Source organism: Beta vulgaris, chromosome 9, assembly GCF_026745355.1.
Source record: "Beta vulgaris subsp. vulgaris cultivar EL10 chromosome 9, EL10.2, whole genome shotgun sequence".
Classification (NCBI taxonomy): Eukaryota; Viridiplantae; Streptophyta; class Magnoliopsida; order Caryophyllales; family Amaranthaceae; genus Beta; species Beta vulgaris.
In genome coordinates, this window is record NC_079210.1 from 52,172,522 (window position 1) to 52,197,244 (window position 24,723).

General features: G+C 32.6%; 2 protein-coding genes and 4 non-coding genes across 6 annotated transcripts; 2 read left to right on the plus strand and 4 right to left on the minus strand.

The window, feature by feature from the left end:
• Nucleotides 1-1,109: 1,109 nt before the first annotated feature.
• On the plus strand, nucleotides 1,110-5,267 carry LOC104904680 (hypothetical protein). The gene has a single exon (XM_057391774.1). The coding sequence runs from the start codon at nucleotides 1,237-1,239 to the stop codon at nucleotides 1,759-1,761; it is 525 nt and encodes a 174-aa protein (XP_057247757.1). The 5' UTR covers nucleotides 1,110-1,236; the 3' UTR covers nucleotides 1,762-5,267.
• LOC125493931 (small nucleolar RNA SNORD14) lies at nucleotides 4,444-4,566 on the minus strand. The gene has a single exon (XR_007270254.1). It is a non-coding gene; the product is annotated as a small nucleolar RNA SNORD14 (small nucleolar RNA).
• On the minus strand, nucleotides 4,781-4,903 carry LOC125493932 (small nucleolar RNA SNORD14). Its single transcript, XR_007270255.1, has one exon. It is a non-coding gene; the product is annotated as a small nucleolar RNA SNORD14 (small nucleolar RNA).
• LOC125493918 (small nucleolar RNA snoR2/U65) lies at nucleotides 5,082-5,234 on the minus strand. Its single transcript, XR_007270243.1, has one exon. It is a non-coding gene; the product is annotated as a small nucleolar RNA snoR2/U65 (small nucleolar RNA).
• Nucleotides 5,268-5,527: 260 nt separating the features above from the next.
• On the minus strand, nucleotides 5,528-5,595 carry LOC125493919 (small nucleolar RNA U49). The gene has a single exon (XR_007270244.1). It is a non-coding gene; the product is annotated as a small nucleolar RNA U49 (small nucleolar RNA).
• A 13,950-nt stretch (nucleotides 5,596-19,545) lies between these two features.
• On the plus strand, nucleotides 19,546-24,178 carry LOC104904681 (hypothetical protein). Its single transcript, XM_010693029.4, has 12 exons — nucleotides 19,546-20,237; nucleotides 20,369-20,528; nucleotides 20,953-21,153; nucleotides 21,241-21,305; nucleotides 21,395-21,419; nucleotides 21,510-21,562; nucleotides 21,665-21,751; nucleotides 21,828-21,878; nucleotides 21,966-22,187; nucleotides 23,073-23,166; nucleotides 23,262-23,402; nucleotides 23,784-24,178. The coding sequence occupies exons 1-12, from the start codon at nucleotides 20,031-20,033 to the stop codon at nucleotides 23,867-23,869; spliced, it is 1,392 nt and encodes a 463-aa protein (XP_010691331.1). The 5' UTR covers nucleotides 19,546-20,030; the 3' UTR covers nucleotides 23,870-24,178.
• The last annotated feature ends 545 nt before the right edge of the window (nucleotides 24,179-24,723 follow it).

Consider the following 24,723-nt stretch of genomic DNA (forward strand, 5'->3'; position numbering starts at 1 on the left):
TATAATTATTTTATATTATGCCACTAATTTCTTTTAAAAATATACTAAATATCATCACCCGTTTAGCACCCGACCCACCCGTTTCACCCAATGGATGACGGATGGATGGATGGGGTGGAGTAAACAATTGCGGGTGGTGGATACGGGTGATGTTCCACCCGCCCCGAATCCGATCCATTTCCATCCCTAGTTGCGGATGAGTAACTGATAGTAGTATAGTGGTATTGACTTATAATAGTTGAAATTATTATATAAAGATAACCCGACGCGAACTTTAAAAAAAAAAAAAAAATTGAAGTAAGGGTCAGATATCTTGTTGCAGGAAGCACATCTTGGTGCTGGGATGTAATCCTCTCTTTTCATAAATAAAAAAATAAAAAAAAGGAAGCAAATCTTGGACCATAGATTAATTATACAGGCTATCATTGTAATATTTTTTTTTTTAAAAAAAAATTGAAGTAAGGGTCAGATACTCAGATATCTTGTGCCAGGAAGCAAATCTTGGACCATTGATTAATTATACAGGCTATCATTGTAATAAATTCATTTCACGCAAATTCAGTTCAAAAAATTTCAAAGTTTTTTTATAATATGAAGAGACGTACCTTTATACTCCCTCCGTCCCAAAATATAGTTCTCATTTCCCTTTTTTCACGGTAATTTATGCAAGTAGAATCTAAGAGGGATATTAAATTTTTTTTGTTTATTTAAATAAATGTTGTATGGGAAAAGATGATTTTGAGAGAGAGAGTGGAGAATAATTAGTGAAAGAGTATTAATTGTAACATTTTGGTTGAATAAACAAAGGAAAAAACAAATTTCAAGAAACAAATAAATGATGGGACACGGTTTTTCTAGACAAATTACGGAAAAATGTGGAACTAAATATGAAAATGGAAACTATATTTTGGGACACCCAAAATGAAAATGGAAACTATATTTTGGGATGGAGGGAGTAATTTATTGCTTATTATTAAGGACGCTAGGTATATAAATTAATGGGCCGGAAGGATGGGTCAGGGAAGCCAAATTGATGAGAACAATACGAACCCAAACCACCTAGTAACCGACTAACCGCCTCAAACCCAATACAAAAAGAAACATTATCATTTCCTACTTATCCTTCTTCTCGAACATTCCACGGTTTAAAAGAAAAACGAAAAAAACTACCACATCAAATCCTCCGCCAAAATCCCCAATTTTCCCCTTTCTTCAAACCCTAAATTTATCTCTTCAATGGAATTCACAGAAGAAAACCTCAATCTCCTACACAAAATCCGCCCACCAAACCTCGAAGACGCCGGCTTAGAAGACTGCGCATTACCTCCAGATTCCATCCATCAAGCCTTCCTCAAAGCCGCCACCGCCGTCGGCTCACGCGCCGCCACTATTCTCGCCGGCAAAGATGACATTTCCGACGCTTCTACATGCGTCGACGATCCTTGGGGAGAAATTCCGGCGCCAAAAGATGATCTAGTGGGAATCGAACCTGAGATCAAACCTCCCGGGCCATGCGCCACCGTGAAAGGCGGCGGTTTAGTCGGAAATGGAGAGTCAACGAAGGATGTGGTGGTCGTTGGAGAGAGAAATGAAGAAGATGAGGTGGTGGTTGTTGATGGTGGAGAGTGTGGTGAAGGTGGCGATTGTGTTGATGGGTTGAGAGGATTGGAGATTAAGGAGAAGGATGAGGAGAGAGAAAATGATGATGAACATGGTGAGAAGAAACCTACTTTAGTTGAAGGTTATTTCTTCAATCCTTGATTTCAATTTTTTTTTTTTTACTCGTGTTTCTTTTGTACATATACTATGTGTATTGTAATTTCTTTTGTGTTTTATCATTTATGTACTTGTTTTGCTTTTGTAAATCTACTAGTTGCAGTTAAGTTAATATAGCATTTGTGAAATGAATAGGATCATAATTTACTTAGTACGTTACGTTGCATATACTACCTCTATTTAACAATCCGATATGTCTACTCACACTTTATGTCTAATCGTTGCAACAACAAAAAACAGAGGTAGTATAAACCAAACCTACTTCTATTTAACAATCCGATATGGTGAAAACATGCACCCTACGTCTCCTTAAGCGATAATCTACTTGGTCAGTACCATCTTCTCCCGTTGTTCCCGTTGTTCCCTAGTCCTTGTTAAAATCGATGATTACGCATGATTCTGACTCATCATCAGACACGAATACCATATGGTCTCTCTCAAAAGCGGACAACTCTTAGAATGGCAGGATTCAATCAGTCCACGGGTACTAGATATGAATCCTCATTATAGTGTTATAGATCATACCAATTGTAGCCATATGTATTGATGAGTTTAATGCTCAATGCCCGTAATGTGGAATAAACATACCCTATCTAATCCACATTAACCATTAAACTCATCAATAGTTCCGGCTAAACGATTGATGTTATACATAAGACTATAACGAGGATTCATAGCTAATGCCCGTGGACTGATTGGTCATGCCATTTTATAAGTCAGTTAAAAGGGATGTAAGGTGCATGTTTTGTTGCTTTCACCTTTTTGGTGGAACAGAAATAGGTTTGATTTGTATATGTAATGTACTAACTCTGCCATGTATATATGCGTATTATACTTCTATTCATTTCACAAACAATGGCACCTCGTGCAAAGGAATGAGGGTTCTCTATAAGTCCTCAATCACATTGTTTTCATAGCATGGAAATAGATGAGATCTTGTGAACGGGAATCGTTTTCGGCTTTTTGCTGTGATTCATGGATTTCGATTTACTTCGAAATTATAAGTGAATTGTAGCATAAACACGTAGATTGTTAAAGCTAAACTCGGGCACTTGCATAAAAGAGTCATTCATATTGCAGTGGAAATATAGCGCCAAGTTAGCCAACTGCAGTTAAGTCGTGAATCTTTGATGAAAGAACAAAATTTCATCGGCAGCTTAAGTCGTTGCAAATTGGTAAAGTGAACTTAGAGATCTTTTGATCAAGAGTTGAGCTATCCATTATCCAATGATTTTTCTATCATAAGTGCATATGCTCATTTTGGCCAACCACTAATTCTGATTTGATGAGGGGAGAAGTGGTACTATTCCAAATTACAGGAAATTGCCTAGGATTTGAATTGTCAACCCATCAATATGTTTGGGGTATTCACCTTCTGGCTACAAGTCTTTATGCATGTTGTCTTATAGGTAGTTTAAACATATATCGAGCAGCAGGTGAAGCTTACTGTTATTGGCATCACCTTCTATCCCATCCAGAGGTCACAGAATCGAGTTTCACTAGGGATTTTCAATTTTCCCCCTTCATAACAAGGGACTTCATCTTATCCTAAAAGAAAAAAGGTTTAGAAGTATATCGAACTTATAAGTTGGTGTGTCCTACTGACTAGTAGTTTAGCAAGGATTGATTTGCATACCAATCAACTCTTAATATCTATGGCAAATGACTACCGATAAATGACCCCAATATGCAATATGCATGGAACCTTTAGAGTACAATCTGTATACCCATTGATATTAAGCATCAATTTCAAGCACATTTGAAAATGCCTGGAAAACTATTAAATTTTCTGTTTATGACGATTCACCTGACCAAGGTGATTGCTTATCTGAAGAGACGAAAGCTAACTCCGCCCATAGATTTTTCGAGAAACAAACCTTAGCACCACCAACGTCAACCAAAACAAATAAAACAAAAACAAAATAGCCTCAGAGATGAATAACACAGTAAACGAATCAATGTATAAATTGTCAACAAATACCAACATTTATTTTTAGTTATTTCCATTACAAAGGCAAAGACTAACTCAACATACAAATGGAATCGCAAAAACACAGCTTTGTTTAATCATCGAAAGAGTCCAAACATAATGCTTGGCGAATGCAAGACATTAGTTATAATTTAATCTTTGTTACAATCATAGTTCAATCACATGTACAAGATATCTTCTACGTTGCAAGTAAAAATCATGGTAATATGCATGATTTTCAGACCCATATCAATGCCCACTAACACTAAGCAATCTAATATGCTCAAATTTTGAACCTGTTACAAACAATAGCATCACAAATCAAATACTTGCGCAAATCCTAGAACATATTCAAGTAGTGCTCTCAAGTCTGCGCAGACGAAAGCTCTTGGGCGGCCACTGCGAATGTTTTGAGAAACAAGCCTTCAAATTCAGCATCATCAACCTCTTCCAACAGTGTTTCGGAAAAACATCATCATGTTCATTGTGATCGACTTCATACTTTATCATGCATGATCAATTTGAATAGAGACCAAAGTATACTGCTTTTTCACTTCAAAAGCTCTGGAATAATTGAGTATCACGGGCAGAACAATAAAACATCATAACAGAATAATAGTCCTAACAAATCATCATAAATTACAAGTATTAAAAAAACCGCTAGTTTTACCTAACATGTAAAAACAAGCTATAAAAGTGGTCTCAGACATCCAAGGAAGGATAAAAACAGCATTAGCTCTCAAGTCTGCGCAGACGAAAGCTCTTAGGCGGCCACTGCGAATGTTTTGAGAAACAAGCCTTCAAATTTATCATCATCGACCACTTTATATAACTTTTACGCACAATTTTCACTTAAAATCCACAATTAAACCAATTCAACATTTTCAATGTTCTACAAAAACAGAATAGCAAAAAATTAACCAAACCCATTTTACTACACTCACTTTTAATCCCACAATACACTAAATATACCATAAAATTTTCAATCTGAATTAAGTATAATTAACTAACTAAATAAAAAATTAAAAAAAAAGAGGTTTCAGACATCCAAGGAAGGATAAAAGCAGCATTAGCTCTCAAGTCTGCGCAGACGAAAGCTCTTAGTCGGCCACTGCGAATGTTTTGAGAAACAAGCCTTAAACTTTATCATCATCAACCTCTTTTTTCACATAAAATTTCATCAAATAACATCAAAAAACAACTAATTACATAATAAAAAACCGCAGCCTCAGGAAAATAGACTAACATCAATGTAAATCAGACGGTAATTCCAACATTTGTTTTTAGTTATTTCATCACTGGCCACATAATTCACTAAAATAAAATCACAATTAACAAATGTAATCGCAAAAAACGGCTCCGTTTAATCATTGAAAAACAAGATTAACGGGTTCCTATCAAAATGCGAAACATAATCAAAATTTAATCTTGGTACCAATGTAGCATCGTAAATCATTGCTTTACGCTATGAACGACGTGGCATCGGACCGTTAAATTTGAAAAAAAAAAATTAAAAATAAAATTAAATTAATTACCCTCAGAGACCCGTTCAAAATCACACACAACAGAAACGAGGAGAGAGAAAAATACGAGAAGAAAAAACCCTAGAACCGGGATCGTTGAATTCAAAAAAGCGCCAAGAAAATTCCCGACAAAAATCAAACGGCGTATCTTCGACGAATCGGAGGGCCGAGATTGATGGAAGGAAGAATCAACGGCGCAAAAAAGAATCAACGGCGGAGATTAGGGTTTAAGCTTCAAGTATTTTAATACTACAACCTTGTAACTGTTTGTTTAAAGTGTCAGACGGCACTTCCTATCTTTTTCATGGGAATTCTTCCTCATTGGGGGTGAAATTGCAATTGAAATTGAAAAACCCTAAATAAAACCCTAAACCCTAAATTGATTGTGGAGAGGAAATGCGAGATGAGAGAGACTGAGAGAGGAGAAGGGGGATTTAAAGGATGATGTTTGTTGGGAAACCCTAATTGAAGAGATTGTGTGTTGGCCGTTTGGGCTTTTTAATGGGTCAGGGTTTTGTATTTTTGTTCTTCGTTGTTCGAGTTTTTAGATTGGACCCAAGTATTAAGACTTTCCAAAACATCTCCATAACTCCATTTGTTATTACTTGCATCGTTTCTCATCTCTATTATACTCCCTCCGGTTTTATTAGTTTACCCATTTTGACTTTTGATGTTATTTATATATATAACTTTGATTATCTCTTGTAATTTATTTTTAAGGAAAAATATAAGTCACGTGAGATTTTTTTGGATTCGTCTCAATATGTATTATCTATATATCTACTTTTTGTGATTTTTGATTATCATAAATTAGAGATATTAAGGTTCAAATTAGTGTATCGGCAAATGTGTTCCAAAGAAAGGATAAAGTAATAAAGTCAAGAGGGAGTATATATGGCAACACATGAACCCATTTATTTAAATAAAAAAGGGAAAAAAACAAAATACCACAATTAAATTGAACAACAATTTTTTAAAAAAAAACAATCAAATAAAATGCACGTATTGCGTGCATATAAAGCTAGTTTTTATAAGGGAAGAGCTAAGAAGCTAAAAATGAAAAAGCAAGTATTAACTGTTTATTTATTTATTGCATAGATAAATGTAAGAATTTACAACTAATTTTCACTTTAAGCGACGTATTTATATTTTGTATGTAACCTTAAGGGCTGCATGTAGCATAACTCCTTTTAGAATTATTTATTATTTGCATTATTTTATATTTTTGGATATATATTATCTTTTTCTGTCCGCTAGCATGTGGATTGTGGAGTTCCTTTTTATATCTTTCCACCTTGGTCTTTATGGGGAAAAAAAACAATGCAAGTAACATGAAACGGATGATGTACTTTTTTTTAATACGGGGCAACTTTTAAAACCCCAATTTAAGGTTTAAGGCTCTCCCTAAAACTAATAATAAAGACAAGAAAAAGGCTCTGTTTGGCAAATAGAGTTTAGAGCTTAGCTGTTAGAGTTTAGAGTTTGTTGTTAGAGTTTTAACTTTTTGTTCAGAAGATTTGACAACTTTTTTTTATAAATGTGTTTGGTAAAAATTAACTAATTACTAAAAGCTTATTGCCATTTGTTTGTGTAAAATGACATTTATAGACATTTTAATACATATGTCTAGTATTATTATTAGAGGCAAAAAAGTCATTAAACATATTTCTACATAAATCTCTAAAGAAAAAGCTCCTAATAGGAGCTTTTTCGTGTTGAGAGTTTTCATTTCAAAACTCTCTTTAAAACTCTCTTTTACCAAACATCCCTTTTAGAGTTTTTGACTAGTCAAAACTCTAAAAGTGGTCCAAACCTCTCTTTTTGCTCCAAAACTCTAATTGCCAAACACCCCAAAACCTACTTAGTAATTAGGTTTATAATGTACTACCACTTTTTTTTTGACTTACTTTAGAAAAGGTAAGTTCATGTTAGTTTTAGTAAGTTCAATATTCGGATAATTTTACATATGTTATAATATAAAGATTTGATAGTTTTTTGATCGAGCTCGTGTTTTGGGCAAAAATTAAGCCTTGATTATCATGTTTAGGCTCAAAATATTCTTCTTGTGTTTTGAAATAGTTGTACCACTTTGACTTTTACACTATTTGAATACCTCAGTTTGACCTATTTTGGTCAGTTTAAAGAAATGAAGTTATTACATAATACTTATATTTACTAAATTTGTCTCAATACATGTTTTGGAAATATCAACTTTTAATATTTGCTAAATTGTTTACTAGTAAGCAAGAATTATATAAAATCAAAGTGATGCAACAATTTTGAAATGAATGAGGTATATTTTGCCCTCTATATTAGTCTTAGGCCTTAAAATGCAATCTAACTAAATATGGCCCAATTTTGATTGGTCTGGATAAAAATAAAATAATGTTATTGAAGATTGGGCTCAATCTCATATGAAACGAACCACTTTTTTGGATGAAAGTGTTGTTCCGCCAATAATCACATCTAAAATTGCTTTAAAGTGAAATCTAAAATATTTTAATTGATTACTAATTTTACAAATATGAGAACTAACATATACCATCAAACCTACCTACCGAAAAAAAAAATTACACAATAATTTTCTAAACTAAAAGCTCATAAGATGAAGATCAAAACTTAGATAATTATTAATGTCATCTAAAAATTTAAATAACAAAATTTCTTATTGCATATAAACTTCATGTAACTTTGGTTTTATTTTCCGACCCAATTCCAAAGTGTTACCAAAATTTTGCAGACATAAAAATATGAACCCCAAGTACATATAGAGGATGGTGCAGCCTGCGCTAATTTCTAGTATATGTCAAGGGTCCAAAAGAACAGTCGACGTACCAAGCTCTATCTCTTTATTTTGGCCAGGAATCCTTGTAGTTCTAGCCCGCCATCTCTTGAACAACAAAATAAATAAAATAGTCAACGCTGCCACTGCCAAGATGCTGCCCGCAACAACACCTCCCACGACTACCCCAGACAGCCGTGGATTCTTTCGAGGCGGCGGCGTCGGATGAAACGATATAGGCGATGATGCCAAATGAGGCTTCGATGGTGGCAAACGCACTTTTTGATGTAGTGGATATGATGGTGATGCAGCTGGTGGTAGTAGTGGGAGTAGTATGCGGCCTAATTTTGCCTCTTCTTGTGGTTGTTTAGTAGTAATTTTGTTTAGCTTATGCTTATGCTTATGCTTAAGATCCATATTCATATAATTTTGTGCCTTACTTGGTGACACAAAGCTTGATCATATTGAAGATCGAAGAATTTGTGGTGGTTTGCATTAGTGGCTAGTTTTGCTACTTGCTAACATGTTCATTATAATGACCATATAAAACATTAATTGACTAAGACCAAGTCGTATTTGGCGTTTAGGCTCCAACTAAGATAATTAGAGATTATACCATTCCTTTTTTTAAAGTCTTACTTTGTTGCATTTGGGTTAAAAATTAAGAATGTAATTTAGAAAATAATAGTAATTCAAGAGTTTTTATGGAGTAGATAAAATAAGACTTGAATTTGTTATTTTATTTTGAAAGTCGATGTAATATAAGATAGTGGATATATATATTTATTATAGGTAATAGGACTTTTAATCGAGAGTGGGTGCATGAGGTGAATATTACTTTATTGTTGTTTCATCATTTTCAATAAAAGTGTAAGATATAGTTGTAGAGTAAGAAATGAAAAAGTGGATCGTTGTCTAATATAGAAGTATGTGAGCAAAAATAATGATTCCCTTTTATTTTATTAGGAAAACAAGTAGAATTATGGTCATTCCTCTTCAACTTTGAAAAGTAATATTAAGTAAATAAAGTTTTTAAGGGATAAGAATCAACAAAATCAATTTAAAAATTAAATTAAGTTCAACTAAAAAAAATGAGTAAAGAGAACATGGCCTTAGGTTATATTCAATTCAACTTAAGATAGTAAGTCGAGTTTAGTAAAAATAAGCAAATAAAGTGTATAAAATAAGGCAATAGTCTCAACTGAGTTAAAATAAGTTGAATCATAGACCTAACTAATCACTTTGATCTTCTCTCCCCTCTCTCCTCTCTACTTTCAAAAACTCTAGCCTCCATTGTTGATTTTTAAAGGGGCTTCTATCGGTTTTTACCGTTGGAAAGCTCCCACCTTTGTTTTTTATTTGTTTTTAGGTTTCCAATAACGATTTCTCCCTCGAAAGAAAGGGTTTTCGATCTCCTTCGTAAGAAAAGGTTTTTCGATCTCCTTCGAAAGACAAGGTTTTTCGACCTCCTTCGAAAGACAGGGTTTTTCTCCTCTTTTAGAGGGGAATTTCTACAGGTTACAATCCGGGATACTAGATCTAATGGATTGCCGTGAAATTATTTTGTTGGTGAAGAATTATGCGGGATCACAAAGGTTATCAATTTTTCGAATACGGTCAGATGAATCCGACGGAAATCATCCTCACGATTACAAGGGATCGTTAGATTGTCTCTCCAACAAGGCTGTATTTTCCAGCGATATAAGCGGGAGATGTTCCACATTGCAAGATTTGTTTGACGATCGTAGTTTTTATGAAGGAAATTTTTGTTTGATTCAACTTATGTATTTGTTTGATTCGATTGCTTATGTAGATGTCGTATGACTTTTTATTAATGAATTAATTTTGCTATTCAAAAAAAAAAAAAGTTAAAATAAGTTGAAATGTTGAATAGAACCGGATTTGAGTCTTGACAGTATCTATGTGTAAGCTCTGCAAATGAATGGGCTTCAATATGGACTTTTTAATTAGGCTTGATTTGATGCGATTTTGGACTATGCTGAGTTGTTGGACGTTGTATATAACTACATTTGCTCACTTAGGGTTGGGCATGCACAAATTTGCAAAGAAATGTTGCGTTGTGCCCTACTAGTCCAAGCGAGATGGTAAGCCCAGCAACTAACCCGCAGCAAGATCTAAAATTAGCATGTAAAGGCCTTGTGCTTAGGCCCATGACATATAGTTTGCTATAGTAAAGCTTTAAAACATGTTTGGTTCAATCTTTTTGGACTTTAAGAATTGTATTAGTTACATATGATATCTTCTTGAGTTCTTTCTTCTTGCTCAATTTAATTCCTTCTCAATCTATTATCATCATTTGGTGCCTAGCGGTAATGTATTTCCCTAGTTTGTGACACTCTCTTATCCGTCAAGCACCAAAATTCATTCATTTGTGATAATGGTTACCAATCGTTTTATATTTCAGGTTTAAACCCACCATCTAATAGAGGAACTATTTTGATTATCATTTCTACTCTCTTTTTTCCAAATTCTATTTTGGTCCCCCTTTATGTCTTGAACCAAACAAGCACGGAATATTTAAGAGTTTTATTTGGTTGCTATAAAATACATAAAAAGTGAAATTTCCTATAAAGTAATATAAAGTAAGATGGTTTCGTTGACAATAAATAAATGCAACAAGTTGTACTTCATAAGAAATTCTACTTTCCACAAAATAAATGAAGCTATCTACCCATGGGATCTAAATGGAGGGGAAAAGGAGGCACTAAGGCTATGTTTAGTTCACCTGAAATTTTCTGATCTGGATTTATCTGATCTGAATTTATCTGATCTGTTCTGAACTTATTTTTCCTGATCTGATCTGATTACAAGATCTTATCTTTTATATTTTTCTCAATATATAAAAAAAAATATAGTCATGTGGGGTCTTGTTTGATTCTTCTCAATGATTACTTTATTAATATTCAATTATTATAATTTTTACTAATATGTAATTAAAGATATTTAATAGTATAATGATTTTTTAAATATAAGCATGATCTGATATGATCTGAACTTATATTTTATGATCTGATCTGATTAGATCTTAAATAAGCAAAAATAAGGTGAACTGGACATAACCTAAGTTATGGTGGAAAAGAGATAAAAATATAAAAGACGTGTGTGATAATGTATACACGCCACGTGACACATCTGTTATTCCACTAGAATTGTCCAATGTGTACATAAGTCGTGTCAATTAGCAAAAGTAAAATTAACTTGGAACAAGATTTGAACATGTGATCTCTTGCTATTACACATGACACAATTACCATCTCAACCAATTTTTAATCATGTTTTAAGTGTCCACATTATTATATTTGTACCTTTAAATTTTGAGTTTTCTTTAATATATTAGTGGGAATGCAAAAAAAATGCATATCAAGTTCGGAAACACAATACCAACCCGGGGCAACACCCGATCCCAAATACTAGTTACATGTTAAATATAGATTAAGAGCTAATTAGGGGTTAATGACTAGCGGAGTTAACCTCCGATAGTCATAAAAGCATTATAATGTATTTTCAAGAAAATAAGAGACATACGTGAATTCTGAAAAGTGCAAGAATGTAAGATGAATTACAAATTTTGTTAAATATGATGAAAAAACTGTACAATTAATAATATTTGAAATTCTTTCACACGAAACGTTATAGAAGAAAATGAAAAAAAGACTTGAAATTTTCTTCAGAACTTGGAAGCAAAGTTATCATATCAACCCATGCTGCCATGCACCCTCTACCTGTCCTTATCAAGTTATCATGCTAGCAACTCCACTTCATCTTGTCTTGAAATATAAGAAAGTTGACCTTTATATTGTCCAACTTTTGCTACTTATAGTTATAGTAGCCAATAATTGAGTATTAGTCATAATAGTCATTGTTACTCAGATACCTTCATTTACTTTAGAAACGGGGTGTTGTGTCGTGCCTGACACGACTCTTTATTTGATATTTCATTTTAAATTAAAAATTTCACTTTTTTCTACAAAATAGTCGAGTCGGATACTTGAACACCCGTATTCGAGTAGACACTCAATCTCTGTCTTTTTAGTAACATAGGTAATAGTCACTTGGGGGGAATTAAGCTTACAACATTCAATGCTGGCATTCACGCTGTGTATACATGTTGATAATGAAAGTTTCAATCTTATAGTGGCCGAAATCATATAAAAATTGCTTTGATAAAATTTTCGAGTAGTCGACCAGTCAATGATAAAGAATTCAACGAGAAACAGCCTAATTTTCATAGCTGAGGGTCCTACGCGGCGGATCATGTACTAATGAGGGCTTCAAACTTTAGTTTCTACACGTGATCGAGTCATAAGATGAGTTTGAGTAGATGAAAACGTTCAAATTGATTTTGGATTAAAACAAAGACTCATAATTGAAGATGTTTCCATCAAAAATTTCATCTTAAATTATGTTATATGTGATTTAAAATTTTGTAAAAAGAATATAAGACTATTTTAAATGTACATCTCTGTAAATTTATAAATAGTTTTGATGTAATTCAAATTGGAGATGATAGCTTGTTCCAAGAGCTTTCCAACAACAAGTTATATGCCCAATTTTGCTGAGAAACGAGAAAGTTATGACTGTTTTTTGAACAACTATCGAAATAGGAATTCCGCCTACTGGGATTTTTTTGGCTCGGGTCGACCTGGAGATATGTTTTTTCACGGATTATTATTATATAATGTTTAAGCCTGAGTTTTTAAGATGTCATTAGAGTTATACTAGGATATTGTTCTAGGGTTTATTAGGTTTTCTTTATATTATAAAAGAATCCTTTTGGTGATCATTGTTTGACACACACATCTTTAAGTCATTAAGAATTTTATGACTACTGGTATATTCTCTTTGTTTTTCACTATTATAGTGAAGAAGCTCTCACATATCTTCTTGTTTATTTCTTTATTATTGTTTTTCTCATTCTTATAATTTCATTGACTTGTTTCGCATTAATCAAATATTACAACACCCGTTTCCTAACAAACAATGTGTTTGTCATGTTAATGTTACTCAAACACAATTTAAATTGAATATCTAAAAGATCGTACTTCTTCCGTTCTGAAATAAATGAAACGTTTCTCCCAGAATCTCTTACATAAAAGAAAGAAATGTTCATTTACTCCATACGGAGGAAGTATATAAAATGATAATATTTCTAAACAATACACATTAAAATAGGAATTACTCCCTTTATAATTTTTTTAATTCTTCCTACTTAACTATGCGCGTTTGCCAATGTACTTTTTTTTGTACTTTAAATATCTTTCATTAAATATTAGCAAAAATTATAAGGATTGAATATTAATAAAGTACTCATTGATATGAATCAAACAAGACCTACACGATTATACTTTTTCTTATATATTGTAAAGAATTTAGAAGATTTTCTCTAATTGTAAATAGTGTCAAGATTCAAGTAAGAACAAGAAGTTGAAATAAGAGGCCTTACGTAACAATAATATTGATATACTACTTTTTTTTTAAAAGGAAAAAAAGGACTAGGATGGATCCCAAGATTTGGGCCATTTATTGCTTTGTTTATATATTAGGTATATTGCAATAAATTAATAAAAGCAATCATCTCTTAACAACTACTAGAATTTTTTTGCACGCGATGCGTGCTTGAATTTTTTTTCGAAATAGAAACTCGATTTTCTTCGGCATAGGAGTCGAAATTTGAACATTGGAAATACGAAGTATAATTGTTTTTAGTTACAAATTTTGATTGGTTTAGTTTTTGTCACTTAAGTCTCTCGCCATTCTTTTTTTTTTTTTTTTACTTTTGAAAGTTAAATTCCATGAACAAAATAGAAATTTTATTGAATTTATTTATGATTTCTAATATTATAATTTTTTAGTTGATTTTTGAATTAAGTACAGTACTTCATAAGTTGTAGTTTGTGAGTGATTGTTATAATTATATTTTTGGTATTTTTGTTTGATGCCCCTTTGATTTGTAAGTAAATTTGTAATTTAGAGTGGGAAGAGAGTAACATAGTCTATTCATTCGGGGACACCATAGCTCCCCCCTTCCCTTATATAATAGAGATATGTTGTACTTTAATTCTTAAATGATATTTTACATAAACCTTTTTACGTTGATAATTATTCGTTAGTGTATGATTGAAAAAGATAGGTCCAAATATATGTAAAAGTTTTATTACATATAGGAAACACTATAAAAAAAAGTAAATAATTTTTTTCCTTGTCTAACTTTTAAATGATTTCACTACAAATACACCTCTATTTTTTATCATGGCCAACCATTAATTGTGAATGATTCTTGAGAATAGTGATTTGTAAGTAAATTTTTGTAAATGTTTTTGTATGTATTGACGTTCTAGGCTAGTAGTTTTAGTTTGTAGTTAATTTTAATTAATTTTAATAGAGTCTCCTGATTATTTGAGTGATTTAAGTTGCATGATTTCTATAACGTGATTTTATCAATAGTATGAGTGATTTGTAAAGTTTCTTCTTTTAAGTGATTTGTGAGTGAGTGTTGTAAATTAATTTTCGGTAGTTTTCTTTGAGTGTCGATTTTGATTTTGACATTCCTTTTGTAATTTAGGAAGGGAAGGGGGGCAAAATAGGCGTTTCAAAAGAGGACATCATTGCTCCCCCCTTCCCTTATATAATAAAGATATATATATATATATATATTATATATATATATATATATATAATATATATAATATATATATATATATATATATATATATATATATATATATATGTTTTTGGTAAAGTGGCCAGGTAAATTGATCACTCCTTATTAGTCTAATTAAGCACCTGATGAAAACGACTAATGTTTAGGTTCGATCTTATACTAGTAAAACTACCATACAAAAAAAGTATAGATGCATAAAAAGATTGCCAACGTATGTAATAGGATCTTGTTGTGAAATCTTTGAAATCCAAATATTTAAATTTTTGCCCATAACTTTTGAGTCTCAATTTTAATTTTGAGATTCTTTTTATAATTAAGAAAGAAAAGGGGGGCAAAATAGTCAGTTCAAAAGAGGACACCATAGCTCCCCCCTTCCCTTATATAATAGAGATTAATCAATACTACCATATAGGCAAACTTTATTATTTTAAGGTCATCTGGTACACGATCTTTGAATCCATTCCTAAATCTTGACCTACTGGATTTAATATACTTCCTCTGTTTCTAAATAAGTGCAACACTTCTTGTTTTCACGTTTGCCAATGCATTATTTTAACCATTAATATCTTCAATTATCAATAAGTAAAAATTATAAAAAGTTGATATTAAAAAAATTCACATCCAGACGAATCTAACAAGATCCCACATGACTATGTTTTTCCTAAAATGTAAATCACCAAAGCTAATTAAAGTTTAAACTGTGAATAGTAAACACTATGCAAATGTTGCACTTATTTAGAAACGGAGGAAGTATATATTAATTAGTTTTTAGGGCAGGGCTATATTTCGAGTAATTATAATATTTATTTATTAATATTTTACTTTATAAATGTAACCCCAGATATTACTTGGTTTCGTAATTTAATTATAGTGTATAACCTTTGAGGTCTTAGTATCAAATTTTATAAGATGTATTTTTTTTTATTATATACGTTTTTAGATAAATATTGCTTGATTAAGACATTAGGTGCAAATTATTTAAAAAAAATTATGTGTTGGATAGGATGTCTGTGTTACAAACTTGGTTGTTTAAAGTTTTGATATCCACACATGCTTATACTAAAGTCATAGTTATAATACTAGTTTACTAGATAACTAGATTACTGATTGAGTTAGGTACATCGAACGCAATACATATCAATATAGTTGCACAATTTCAAACGATTTTCTCATGGTCCTGACTTAGACGAGACTACTCTAGTTAATGTTATTGAGTAATTGTTTGCAAAATGATACTGATGGCTCTTACGCGGACGCAAAATAATCAATCATTTGTAAAAATTGTGATACGTGATTACACAGACACGTGAGGACTTGAATCTTGATGAGTAACTATAACAAATAAAATGGAGGTGATCATGGGCCGGATTGGATCGCGGTAAAAAAAATTGTCCATTGGTCCTGTCGGGCCGGACATAAATTCGAGCCGAATTTACCCAAAGCCCGCTATTTCGGACCTAAATTAACGGGCTTTTGTGGGCCAAAAACGGGCTGGGCTAAAATATAGACTAAAAAAAGTCGTTTTTGGCTTGTCCAAAGCCCGTCCAAAGCAAAAAAATCGAGCCGAAAAATTATGTCTAAAACCCGGCTCAAACACGGGTCGGGCCAGACCAAAATGATCAACTCTAAAATAGAAGTATAAGTGTAACCAAATTATAACGAAAAAGGTATAAGTATAACCAAATTAGTTGTAGGATCAAATAAGATATTTAGCCAATAAGTAATAAAAATTGAAAGGGTGGTTATGATAAGACAAATTAGCTTAGATTGGAAATTTGTTGAAAAAATTCAATTATCACTTAATATTTTTATTACGTTTAGAAATTGAATAAGGTACTTGGCCAATAATTAATGAGAAACTATAAAGGGTGGGTAGGATAAAGACAAATTAGCTAGAATGCAAATTTGTTAATTAAAATTCAATCACTAAAGAGGTTTATGTAACCGGTTATTTGACTTATCAAAACAATCTATTATAAGTAATTAAAACTTATTTATCAAAACTTATATTTACTTATATGAACTATTTCTTATCAGGTAACTTATATATAATACTTCTCCCATTTTGTTCAATTCATTTTAATATGTTGTGTCTAAATATTATTTTTTTCATAATTTCATAATTTTAAAGATATTATTTGTCAACTTAATGCATTAGACATTTCAAAATTATAATTGTTGCAAGAATATAGAGTTAGACTTATAGTTATCGAAACTTGTACTTCAAAAATAAGTATAAAAAAGGTGAATATTGATATTGGTTACATGAAAAAAGTTCATATAATTTGTATTTAAAGAATTTTCGAATTATTGGTTATATCAAAATAATTTAAAATTCATTGAAAAACCTGCATTTTTACTGAAAAAGAAATTAGCAAACCCATTAGATTAATTAAACCAGGTTACATATAAGAGTCATAACCAATTCACCCACCCTTAATTTTTTTTCTTTTATTTTGTCGTGGAGTAGGTGTGAGATCCAAATCAAATTTAACATAGCAAGATACAAATTATATGGATCTCACTAATTTTATTATTATAACATGTGATCAGTGCCAGCTTAATTTTTATGTAAAAATAATAATCCTCATGAGATATTCTACATGTTTTGTTTAATTATAGATCTGGTTAGACAAATCTTTATTATTAGTTTTAAGGTGCATCAGGTACTTTTGGACAACCAAATAATGAAATTTAGTGACGATATTAGCAATTAATTGTTTTAAAAAAACCTTCACTAATAATTAGTACCCGACGAAAATGTTATCGGTCTAATTTAATCGAAATAATTGACTTTCACCTACACGACCAATCATTTTCTTATTAAATGCACACATACTTACTCTTGCTGATTTGTGCTGCTCATATTTTCTTTCTTCAAATGATATGTAAATATAAGGAGTAATCACTCCATCAACTTTATTCAAAAATGTCAAAATATTACTCTAGATGGGCTTATATATTAATATTTTCTAGGATAAATAAGTTAATGTGATCTAATATAATCAAGTGTTGTGTGTGACCTTTGATATAAGCAAAGATATTGTCAATATAGTGGTAGCATGTAAAATGAAAAGGAAATTATTAGAATAAAAATGATATTAGAATTTTAAAGGCGTATTCCACCATAGCTACTTAACGAGATATTAAAGAACTCGGTCAGATCAAAATTCCATCAAAAGTGAAAAGAGGTGTTTGATAAATTAATTTTTAAGGTAGTTTTAGTGGTGGTTGTTTGAAAACGTTTTCTAAGAAGTTACCGTTGGAATGAAACTCATGATAGATATAGCCACGTATTTTTTCCATTTTCTATTTTTTTTATATTTACAATAGCAACATATACTAAGACAAGGAGTAGAGATAGGGATATTAATAGGTATGGGTGGGGTGGGGATGGTATGAGGCTGGTATAACCTTAGGTGGTCGGGTATGACTTTCATCCTCATGCCCGCTCAATTCCCCTATTTGATTCGCCCTACTCGAGTTTTTTTATGTATTAAAATATGAGATTTATTTAAGTAGTTTTGAGAGAGTAAGGTTTTTGACCGCCACAAAAAACAAGGAACAAGTAAGTGATTTTTTGTAATGAAATTTAATTTATATTTATTGAACTTAATCTTTTTTGCTAGTTTTACTTTCTTTTGCTAATAAACAAAACTTTCTTTGAGTGTCAAACTTAACTTATTTTTAGTAAATATGTTCTTATTGAACTTTTTATTTGCTATACTTTTTCCCCCTAATTTAACTTATTTTTGCAATCAAATTAACTCAATTTTTTTTACCTAATTTAAACTTATTTTCGCTAATCTAACTTATCAATGTTAAACTCAACTTATTTTTGTTGAATTTTTTTTTTGGACAAACTTCATCTTTTTCGTAAAATATTTTTCAATACGTCAATCAGAACAGGCCCGAAGACACATAAGGTCTTTTTCTCACAAACAATTATTTCTTTAACAGTTTTTTCACCAAATACCCCTGACAAATTACGAAATTCGCTATATACCCTCAATGTTCCAGATATTTAACATATACCCTGACTTTTCAAAACTGTTCACAAATGCCTTTTTGGTAACGGACGTTAAGTCCCCGGTAGAGTTATTTACAATTTTGCCACCCTAACTCCCTAAACCCTAACCCTCCCTACCCCATCCTAACCCAACCCTCAGGCCTCACCCCAACCCTCCCCTCCACCCTAGCTCAATTCTCCACTCAATCCTCCACCCCCTCCCCTCCACTGTCGCAACCCTCCCCTCTTCTCCCATGCCAGCCCAGCCCCCCACCCCTACTCCTCGATTTCCTGCATCCCCCCTGCCCCCTCGATTTTCCATATCCCCCAACCCAGCCGTTATAATTAGGGTTTAGGGGATTAAGGGTTAGGATTAGTGTTAGGGTTTAAGGGGTTAGAGTTTAGTGGCAAAACTGTAAATAACTTTAACAACGAGTTAATATCCGTTACCAAAAAGAGAATTTGGTGAAGAATTTTGAAAAATCATGGATATATGGTGAATATTTGAAACATTGCGCGTATATGGTGAATTTCGTAATTTATCGGGGACTTGGGGTATATGGTGAAAAAACTGTTCTTTTCAATGTAATACTAATACTTATTTGTAATAAATTAGTTTTTTAAAAACACTTTTCCGTGGTGGGGGAAGATATGAGAAAGTACTTGGAAATTTGATAATTTTAAACTATACTCATATATTGATTTATTAATATTTCTTGGTAAATTTCAATCTCCTGATTTTGCTAGTCCTTGTCTTTCTCTACTTATCATTTTGCGCGAGCGGACATTGACCCAACTGAAAAATTGACATAAATAGGGAAGAAGGCAGGAACCACACAACACCCTTTAACCCAGAAAACCATAGAAGAGTGATAGAAAGAGAAATTACAAAAGAGATTGAAATCTCCATTTTCATTCTCAAGAAACGTGTTTTGACATTATTTAACGTGTCATTTCAATCCTTTTTTTTTTCTCTAAAAATTCTCCACCTTTTGATAATTTTGTGGTTTTTAGATCATATAAAATTTATGTTTTTGTTGTTTTGCTCTTTCAACTTGTCATCGCATTTCACTATTATTGCTTTGTCATTTTTTTTGTTTTCAACTACAACGTGTTTGTATAAATGCGTGAGTGAAGAGAAGAAAAAGCAAGTGTACAAGTTCCTGGGTTTAGACAGGAACAAGAAAGAGGGAAAAAGAATTTTGTTTTTTTTTTAGATTTAAGATCAAAGAAATCAATTTCTATATCTGGGTTGAATTTATTGTTTGAAAAGAGTGAATTTTTCAGAGATGGGTCAATCTGGGTTGATGAATATAGTTTTATTTAGCACCATTTTGGTGGGTTTTTTACTTGTATTTGTTTCAGCAAATGAGGAAACTTTGAAAGAAGTAGCATCAGCTGAGATTGAAATGGAAGAAATTGAGGTCAGCTTGTTGAGAAAGACCATTAATTTCTTATGGCAAAGTGGTCAAAACACTTATGAACATGTTTGGCCGGTAAGTTTTAACATTATCTTGTATCTAAAATGTTGTTTTATTGGATTTATAAGTCAATTTGGAAATCTCAAGTGATTCATCTTTGAATTTAGTTAATCATTGATTTGAGTTGGAATTATGATTGAAAACAGGAATTGGAATTTGATTGGAGAATTGTTGTGGGGTCATTGATTGGATTCTTTGGAGCTTCATTTGGTAGTGTTGGAGGTGTTGGTGGGGGTGGTATCTTTGTTCCTATGCTTACCCTGATCATTGGGTTTGATTCCAAATCTTCAACAGCCATATCAAAGTGTAAGGATTATTTGACATTCTTCTGACTCAATTCTTATGTTATCAAGGGTTTTTCTGCCCTTTATTGAGTTATTGTATATTATCCGGATTTCGGATTAACAATTTGATCTGGTTTGGTCTGATCTGGTCTAGTCCGGTCCGAATTAGTACCTTGTATTACAGATAACATGGATCTGGATTCTCCCCAGTAACCGGACGGTCCAATGACCGGGCTCCGGGGAATTAGATTATGGGTTTTGATTAATCATCACCCTCAAGTCTAAGTTAAGGTTCAATAAGCAGAGACAGTATTACAAAAATTCTGATGCTAAAGAACTCCATATTTAGAAACTAAGTTTAAAGGCCAAGTTGAATGAAGCAATTTTTATAAGCTCTTTAGTGGAAATATTGTTTCTGAATGTTGATTTTGTTTTGTTTTATTCAGGTATGATTATGGGTGCAGCAGTTTCAACTGTTTACTATAACCTTAAGCAAAGGCACCCAACTATGGACATGCCAGTTATTGACTATGATTTAGCACTTCTCTTCCAACCAGTGTTGGTGCTTGGAATCAGTATTGGTGTTGCCTTTAATGTTATTTTTGCAGACTGGATGATCACAGTTTTGCTCATTATTCTCTTTCTATGTATGTAAAGTTATTAAACTTTTGTGCTTGAAAATTTATTTGATTCTGATCTTAAAAGCTACTTATTCTAGCACTTTTAATATGCAGTTACATCCACAAAGGCATTCCTTAAGGGTGTAGATGCTTGGAAGAAAGAAACTATCATGTTTAAGGTCCTTAACTTTACTGATTCTTTGCATTATAATTTTCATTTTTAGCCCTTTTTGTAACTTTTTCTAACACTGAACCTCTATATTATCAGGAAACTGCTCAACGCTTATCAAACGGTAGCTACCTTTATTCTTTTCACTTTGATATTAATTATTGAATCATTTGTACATTCTTTAATTAACATAATTAACTTTTCGCGTAATCAGGTGATAGTGGTGATTACAAAGTTCTTCCTGCTGTTCCTGACAAAAAGGAAGAGGTAAGATTGGTATTAATGTACTACTACTACTTTGTAAAGTTGTAAAGCATCCACATATTAGACGAGGCGATTATTAATGAAATAGTTGTGCAATTAAATCAGGTATCTATAAGAGAAAATGTGCACTGGCCATCAGTGGGCATTCTGTTTGCCGTTTGGTTTGCAATCCTAGGACTCGAAATTGCTCAGGTTTGTTCTGAACTTTCTTACGCTCTCTTAAGCTTAAGCAAGTTTATGCACTATAACACTGAATTTTGTCTTGCAGAAATATACCACTACTTGTACTGTTTTATTCTGGGTAACCAACCTAGCACAGGTATCTATCCTCCTTAATTATGTCTAAAATCTTACTTTATCTGCAATGTGATCTTCAAAACTAATAAATTTTACGCCATTTGTGAAGATCCCTATCGCACTCGGAGCGTCTGGTTACGAGGCGTATATGTTGTACACAGGGAAGAGAGTGATTGCTTCCAGAGGTGATGCCGCTGGTAACTGGAAAGTGTACCAGCTAGTTCTTTGCTTGTTTACTGGGATGAGTGCTGGAATGGTTGGAGGGCTACTTGGTCTTGGTGGTGGTTTCATTTTAGGCCCTTTGTTCTTGGAGTTGGGCATCCCTCCTCAGGTCAGTCTGCCATGGATGTTTGATTACTATAGAATATAGATTATGTGTTGGCTTTGCTTTGCTTATCTTATCTTTGATGTGGATCAACCAACCCCTGATTTGTCCCGCATTACGCGTAGTTAATATTAATATAGCCAATAATTGAGGGTACAGTGTATCTGCACTAGGAAAAGGAGAAAAGGGAAATGTAGGGGGGTTTAGGTATGATAATTTTTTCTATTGTAGGAACACAAAGTCCTATATGAACTCTTGAGTCTAGTTGCATGCGCGCCACCAGCTCAGAGATTGTACCCGTTCTTGGTTGTTTAATTAATGTTGATGACTGGATGATGTTTAGTTATTAGTGGTCCTTAATCTTGCTCTACAGTCCAAAAAAGTACTATTTTTTTGTTTAGTGAATGATTTTTTTTTTTAAGATTTTTGATGGCGGAAATGTTCTTTTTCTGATCACCATTCCTGATTAACTGTGTGTGAGATGGAGAAAAAGATAAATTGCTTAAAAGTATTTATTTTGGCTTTTATATAAACTGATAAACCCAAAATGAAGTCATGCAGAGTTAAGAGGGGGGAAGGAAAACATTTATTCTCCCAGCTTGATGTGGAAATTGGAAATAAGTGTCTTTTGTGAGGATTGTTGGCGATCAATCAATGTCATGACATTGAAATATTAGCCAACAAATTTAGAGGTTGCTCATCCTAATTGAGACGATTAGTACTTGGTAGATAGATGGTATATTTGGTTTAGTTATCAGTCTCTTTCACCATTTCTGTCAGATACTAAAAACTCATTAAGTATGAAGTGCTTTTTTCATGTACTTAAATCAACTGCAAAATAAAACAAACGTACACGAAATGGCACTAACTGAAATTTTGATTATATCACAGGTATCAAGTGCTACAGCAACTTTTGCCATGATGTTCTCTTCATCTATGTCTGTTGTAGAATACTACCTCCTTAAACGATTTCCTGTGCCATATGGTAAGCTTGGGCCTATAAATCTATAATCACCTTTTAAAGTCCGGCTAATTGCCTAAATGTCGTGTTTTGCTCAACCATCTTATTTGATCTTGCAGCGGCCTACTTTGTTGCTGTTGCTACGTTTGCCGCCTTAGTTGGGCAGATTCTTGTGAGGAGATTGATTGCTATTATTGGAAGAGCCTCTCTAATCATCTTTATCTTGGCATTCACTATTTTCGTCAGTGCCATTTCACTTGGTAAGTATTATATATAAAATGTTCGTTGAAGAGTATATTATGGAAGTGCTTGGAAAATGATTTTTGGGGGTCTTTCTGACGACGTTAAACAACCAAAAAAGACTTTCGTTGTTGATTATTTGCATAGCTAAAAAGCTCCATTTTCAGCCAAAAGTCAAAAATTGGTTTGACTAGTTTTCTGATATGAGTTTTTGCCTTTTTCTTTTGATTTGCGTATACAACCAACACCTACAGTTTATCTTACCAAACATGTCTATAACCAACCAATTAGTCTAACATAAACGGCTAATTGTCAAACTAGTCAAGAAAAACCGTCAATTCCCAAACACCCCTATGTCCTTCGTTCGACATTGAATCCTGAGTTGGTTTTCCTTTTTGCAGGTGGTGTAGGCATCTCAAACATGGTGTACAAGATTCAACAACACGAATACATGGGATTCGATAGCTTGTGCGCATACGCAGCATAGAGAAGACATTTTTGTTTTTTTGGGTTTGTATCAGTTTGTTTTTTGGGCAAGTAAGTTCTACAGATAGGAGAGAGTAGTGAAATGTGAGAGTGGAACCCTCAGTGTGAGGGCGAAAAGTGGTTGGTATGAGAACGAGTGTTCTGTGTAATTGTCAATCGAGCTCCTCCACATCTTTGCTGCTAAGCTTTTAGCAAATTTTTTGTGCTCAAGTGCACCTGTATTTCTTAGCTTATTATTGATTCCAAATAATCCACGTTAAAGCTTTAGCTTCTATTTATAGCAACATCAATGATGGTATCTCTTTATTTCTTTCTTTTTGTCAAATTAATGTTTTGTTTCTCAATCTCTATTACCTGGATATGTTTTGCTTCTGATGTCAAAGGAAAAATCAGTTGTGCTAATGGTTACTAGTTACTACATTGTGTTGATGTCCATTAGCGTTTGTAAAGTCTTGTGGGGGTGGTTCCAAGAATATGCGATTGAGTTTAGTTACATCACCGTTTGGTCTTTATACAACCCCAAAAATTGATTTGGTTTTCCGTTGTAAATTAATTGCCATATTACACCAATAGCTTATGCTCCTTCTGTCTCATAATATAAGTTCTGTTTTTTTATAAGGTGTCTCAAAATGTAAGATCTATTTTTATTTTCGATCAATAATTATGCTTACAATACCATCATCGAAATAGTTTAATCTTTAAATTGTTCTTATCATTTCAGCTTTCAATGTATCATTATTAATGACAAAACGGAATCTTTTACCCCATACCATGCAACATTAAATGTTCAGTTTTATTTTTTGTTAAAAGAAAAAAACAATGTGAGTATTTTCCAATAAAAATGAATTGTTTATC